General features: G+C 37.2%; 1 protein-coding gene across 1 annotated transcript in view; it reads right to left on the bottom strand.

Moving 5' to 3' along the window:
• Positions 1-1152: 1152 nt before the first annotated feature.
• Positions 1153-6561, bottom strand: part of LOC107741851 (trifunctional enzyme subunit alpha, mitochondrial-like) — a 13911-nt gene continuing 8502 nt past the window's right edge. Inside the window, exons 18-20 of the mRNA XM_016554656.1 lie at positions 2239-2353; positions 1935-2080; positions 1153-1806 (exon numbers count right to left, since the gene is read on the bottom strand). Coding sequence (XP_016410142.1) covers positions 1661-1806; positions 1935-2080; positions 2239-2353 — 407 coding nt within the window. The 3' untranslated portion in view covers positions 1153-1660. The remainder of the gene's footprint in view (positions 1807-1934; positions 2081-2238; positions 2354-6561) is intronic.

Genomic DNA, 6561 nt, shown 5'->3' with positions numbered 1-6561 from the left:
TTACTGTGCGTTCACACCGCCGCCGTCGAGAGCGTCAAAAATCGCTCTGGCCGCCCTGCCAACAACGCTGTAGAAAGATTCGTGGACGCTCTGACGCTCTCGAATGCTTCGAATGCTTATCTTGTATTTAAAGGGGTCGCAAAGCAAACACGCTTGTTGATCTTGTGCACAAGGAGGGTTAAGTTAACCTCATTAAATATTGTTGTGGACGAAGTATTAAGATCCTTTACCTCAATGTATAAAGCACTAATACCACACTGTAAAAATACTCTGATACAAGTAAAAGTCCTGCATTGAAAATGTTACTTAAGTATAATCAGGTATAAACATTACTTAATGTAAGTATAATCAGGAAAATTGATTTAAAGGTTTAAAAGTGAACTGTACTATTATTTATATTATTTATTATGTCATTAGATTATTATTACTATAACGTTAATGCACATCAGCAACTCACCAACAATCTCAACAATCTCAGACACCACCTCTCCTCCATTTTGCTTGGGAACTAATGTGGTCGGAACCAAAGTTTACAGGACTGCGTTCTCTGGAATCCTCTCAAGCGGTGGACTTCTACGTTCCGATTGGTTGCCGCCAGATGCCGCCGAACCGCGTCATAGCTCATTACCATAAAGTTGACCTGATTTCAACTCTCCTCGAAGCCCTCAACGTCCAAGTCGCGCCGCGCCGCTGCTCGACGCCGGCCCACATTGAAAATGAATGACTTCCGGCCACTTTGACGCTCTCTACGGCGGCGGTGTGAACGCACAGTAATCCTCATGAACACGTGACGCTAGCGCGTGGTATCAGACATGAACTGAACAGAATTAAGAACAAGGTTAACTTTAATACAAGGAGATAATGGCGCAAAAGCGAATTTCAGATTTTTTTAAATGCCCATCCCAGCAAAAACTTTCCAAAATCGGCATCCAAACCAACCCCCAGCTTCCACCTTTGTCATTATAAAATGTTTGTTTCAAACACATTTTTTTGGGTACAGTAGGTAGTTAACGGATTATGACCTTGTTTGAAATGTATCATAACAGTTCTGTATGTCTACATGCTTATAACATAAGAGAGAAGTACACATTACCTAAATTGTCCCATCTGTAAAGACCAAATACAATCAATAAAAACACCATAATCACAGAAGACTTGAGCATTTCATTTAATTCATTGACATGAATTTTTTATGTGAGGCCACGTTCTATGTCCAGAGAGACAGATTGAGCATAAGTACCGAATCTCACTGAAATTAAAACAGTTATTTTACAGACAAGTGCTTTTGGACTATACCCTAACAAACATGGAGTATTAGGTTTTTATTTTGACACCTGGGCTGTACTGGAATGCGCCTGATGTCTCTGCCTGTACAGTTTGTACACAAACATTAGAAAACAATTTCACCTAAAGAGTTCATTAATATACAAAAACAACTCAAAAACTAAATTGTTTAATTCAGTAAAAGGCTATCGCTTGGCCAAAGTCTACCAAGTCATGCACATGGCATCTTACGGGGAAAAGTGATATTTCAATGTATTATGTCCGTTTTAAGGAACAAAAAGGCCCTTCACATTCTGTACTCTTGCTTTAAGTGCACAATCGTGATTGCTTGTTTTTCACATAAATCCTCTAAGAAGTAGTAATGGCACAGCTAAAGTCACTTGTGAAATGTCTTGCTTGGATCCTTGGCGTGATCGAGCAGCAGCTGACAAGGTGTAAACTGGTTCCCAAAGACCTCCTCAAACTTTCTCATCTTCTCCACAAGTTTGTCTGCACCAAAGCTGTCCACAAACCTGAAGGGTCCTGCAATTAGATCATTAACAAAATGATGGGACTGAATGCATATTATCCTTAAACTGTAAAAGGAAATTAGAATAAAAAAAAAAGTAAAAAAAAAAAATCTAAATGTAAATCCAGACTTAGATTCTCACCTCCAAGGCAGGGTGGAAAGCCGAGTCCGAACACGGCCCCAATGTCACCCTCCACTGGATTGGCAAGGATTCCTTCTTGCAAACACAGAACAGCCTCATTCACAAAACGGGACACCAACCTGTACTGAATATCTGAGTCTGAAGAACTGGGTGGAGAAAGAGAAGCAATGATGATTTTTTATTTTATTTTTTTTTTTTTTTGATGAAAAATTATGAATTATCCTACTACAAATCAATAACACTGCATTTGTCCTGAAAAAAAAATTGTTTTATGAATTGAACCTAAAGAGTCTGAACAACTTACATTGCAGCGTTTGGCGTCAGCTTGTATGATTCCAAAATCTCCAGAGCTTCTGTGTTCACATCTCTGCGTTTAAGTCCTGGCTGGTAGATGTAGCAGCCCTTGCCTGATTTCCGGCCTAATAGTGAATTGAGAAGAAATAATTCATGACAATTATACTGAACATGTTAAAGGGTTAGTTCACCCAAAAATGAAAATTCTGTCATTAATTACTCACCCTCGTGTTGTTCGAAAACCTGCAAGACCTTCGTTCATCTTTGGAACACAATTTAAGATATTTTTGATGAAATCTGAGGGCTCTCTGACCCTCCCATAGACAGCAAGGTAACTACCACGTTCAAGGTCCAGAAAAGTACCAAGATGATCGACAAAGTAGTCCGTGTGACATCAGTGGTTCAACTGTAAAGTCACAAAGCTACGAGAATACTTTTTTACGGTCCTCACGCCGGATCTGGGTCAGCGCCGGTGCCGCCACACGCTCGCGTCATGGTACTGTCTACTTTTCTGGACCTTGAACGTGGTAGTTACCTTGCTGTCTATGGGAGGGTCAGAGAGCCCTCAGATTTCATCAAAAAATATCTTAAATTGTGTTCCGAAGATGAACGAAGGTCTTGCGGGTTTTCGAACAACACGAGGGTGAGTAATTAATGACAGAATTTTCATTTTTGGGTGAACTAACCCTTTAAGCCCACTAAAGAATAGACCTTAAAGGGGTATTTAACTCCTGACAAGATTGGGTGCGGTGCTACATGACTAGAGAAAACAGAGAAAAGGACTGTGGCAAAAACACAGTAGGAAAACTTCAACGCCCATAATGCACTGGGTTTCAGCGACTATCCATGAGCAGGGATAGAAAAATGCAGAAATGCAATCTGTACTTTTCGCAAAAGCCCTAGAGCGGTCAAAAAAAAAAAAGAGTTTCGTTGACAAATCAACGAGGATATCTTGGTGCAGGTAACAGAGCAAGATTACACATTGTTCATTTACATATACTTCTGACATTGAACAAAACAAAGCTGGTTGAAAAAGACGCTATAATGAATTTTGTGCAGATGAAGGGACAGGCTTACAGTCTTTACAACAGAATGCTCTGTATAAAGGTACTAGATCAGATATGATTTTCAAAACTCAACTTTCAAGAGTTTTTGTCTACTGAAAGTATTTTAGAAAGATATTTTGTCATCTGAACAATCTGTGTGTTGTTCAGTACAAGCCATTGAACATGCTGTACTTCTATCCCTCACAGCCTTGTTTTCATTCCTGTCAAAATTAAATATGGCACTACACTGACACGTCCACAACATAAATTTCATCATCAGCATAGTATGGGCAAACTGAACGCGCACAGCCAGATTTTTCTAAATGTGTTTATTCTAAGGTGACATTTCCTAGTTCAGCGGTCAAAATACCATTGAAATATTAGTTATTATTATCTGTGAATTACAAATCTGGGACAATATTATAATTATAATCTGTATTAATTACTATTATACTATTATTATAATTAATAATTATTATTTAACCCTAAATGTTTTAAGTACAATTCACCAAAAATCACAGTATGAAAAATAGTAAATAGTAACCATTGCAAATAGCAACAGATCAAAGCAGTATTATATTATAAGAATTATGACTTTGACAAATTATGACAAAAAGGCATTACAAAAATAAAACAAATAAATATGAGAAGATATGATAAATTAGACTGTATTTAACAACTATTTTTCTAATATTTTAACATTTTCTAATTGTATTTAATATTATTTTTACAAACTGTAAATATACTGTTTCCATTTTTTTGTTCTTTTATGGTTGTGCTTTTGGAAATTGATCTTTGGAGATTGAGCTTCTCTTCACACACTGTCTACTTTGAAAGGCTATGCATTAAAAAAACGCTAAAGCATTCACGTCAAAACTGTTAATGTTAATTTCGTTAACGAAAACTATGACGAAAAATGTTCGTCAATGAGGTTTTTTCCCCTGACGAAAACGAGACTATGACGAGACGATAATAAGGTCATTAAACGATAACTGAGACTAAATGAACATGCAATATCGTTGACGAAAAAAAGAGGTGGACTAAAATGTAGATAAAAGAACAAAAACTTTACCAACACCTTTTTATTTTTGTTGAAAACATTTCAGACTGCTGTACAAGACACTATTATGCGAGCGTTCATGTTTGCGGTTGCCAGATATCAAGACCTCAAATCCCCCAATCAGAGCTTTTCTGTTAAACGGATACGTACTCTGCCCGGCTTTTTGCTTTATTCAATCTGGCAACCATTCACACGCGCTCTCTCTGCGGAAGCACCGTGATCTGAAAACACCGACATACAGTACTGTACAAGTAAGCTGGAGTTCAGCGATCTCCATTTGAGGTATTCTAATTAAATGAAAGCTTCATTCATCCAGTGAGTGTTCCATCCTGGATCTCGACTGTATTGTTTGCGATAGTGGTTGCGGATTGTAACGTTACTTACGCAACCTCTGTGCGGCAATGAGTCTTTTTGCCGTTGTTTTAAAAGAGAAACATTAATGCAATTTGGAATGATTGGAATTACTATTAGGAATTTCTCTGTTATAATATTTGAGAGTAGGTTTTTGTTACGGCAGTTTTCATAACGTAGACAGTGCGAGTGTATAAAGTCGTTGGTGTTTATTTAGCCTCTAATTGATATCCTGTTATAAATCTGTACACTAACGTTAGATGAGGTAAAATAAACCATGCATACGAGTCAATATTCTATTGATTTGTGCTTATTGGTGAAAGAGCAACTTCTGATGAAATGTAAAAAATTTCCCAAATGACAACAATCATTGCAATTAAAATTGAGCAAAATAATATTTTTTTTCATCTTTTTAACCATTATACAGTAAGACGAAAATATGACGAAAATGTTTAAGTTTCCACTGACTAAAACTAGACTAAAATTCTCAGACATTTAGTCGACTAAAACTTGACTAAAACTAAAACTGGACAAGTTGACTAAATATGATAAAAATTAAAAGTTACATTTGACACAGGACTAAGACTAAATTAAAAATAGCTGACAAAATTAACACTAGTTAAAACTGAAGTATACTTTGGGCTTAGACTAAAGAATGTACCTTTAAATCCTTTCTCCACCATGGTCTTCAAAACCTCAATATTTCCCCCTCCAAATCTGGAGCCAAAGGCCTTGCCGAGGTCTTCAGCTACATGAGCTGCGACATCAATGCCCACTTCATCAGCCAGGGTTGCAGCACCCACAGGGAAGCCAAAGCCTGTGGTCAGGGCATCCAGCTTCTTGGGGTCAACACCTTCCTGTGTATAGAAAATACAATGATCTGCATATCAGGCCTGTTACTATTGAGAATGTCATCATAGCCTGGTTTTTTATATATATATAACACTTTTACAACAGATGGGAATAAATGAATAATTCAGAAGGAAATTCACAAACCTGCAATACACGCACTGCCTCAGCCAACATGGGAGCTAAACATCTGGTGGTGTAGAAACCTGGTCCGTCCTAAAGACAAACATTACAATTTGTTATTCCAAAACATTTGAATGGATTACAGATCTGTAAAATGTTCATTCTGAATTGAGGGAAGAATACGTGACGCCTCACCCCAACGACGATAATGACTTTGCCTTGCTTCAAGCCGAAAGCCACCGCTGAGGCTGTTGTGTCCTTGGAGGTTTTATCAGTGGTGATGATCTCCAGTAGCTGCATCTTGTCGACTGGAGAAAAGTAGTGCATTCCAATGACCTGAAACAAAACAGTAACACGTTCAAGATCATCTCAAACTCTCCCACATGGTGGTCAAGAGCTCAAGTTTCTAACCTTTTCAGGTCGCTTGCTGACAGCTGCAATGTCTTTGATTGGTAAAGCAGAGGTGTTTGTAGCAAATATACAATGTGGAGGGATCGCCTTCAATGACAAAATATGGTATCATTAAACGTTTTGTATTTAAGAGAATTTGAAATTTTGATCTTGTTTGATATTAACTTACTGCTTCAACTTCTTTTAGGACTTTGTGTTTGATACTCAGGTCCTCAAAAACAGCTTCAATGATCATGTCAGCTTTATTAAAGCCATTGTAGTCAAGCTGTCCCGTTAGGCTGGACAGAAAACTGTCCCTTTCGAATGATGTTAGGCTCTTCTTCTTTGTCTTGTCATTTAGCCTGAAAATAAAATAAAATTAATAACATTAAATAAAATAAAAACCGTATTAAAAAAAAAAAAATAAAATAAAATCATATAAATCAAATGAAATATAAAAATAGAATAAAAAAAAATAACAAAAATGGGGGGGGGGGGAAGTTTAAAATGTTCA

The sequence above is a fragment of the Sinocyclocheilus rhinocerous genome, unplaced genomic scaffold (genome assembly GCF_001515625.1).
Source record: "Sinocyclocheilus rhinocerous isolate Xijiao unplaced genomic scaffold, SAMN03320098_v1.1 scaffold1157, whole genome shotgun sequence".
Classification (NCBI taxonomy): Eukaryota; Metazoa; Chordata; class Actinopteri; order Cypriniformes; family Cyprinidae; genus Sinocyclocheilus; species Sinocyclocheilus rhinocerous.
The sequence above is the reverse complement of the archived record's forward strand: the minus strand, read 5'-3'. Positions and strand labels throughout refer to the sequence as shown.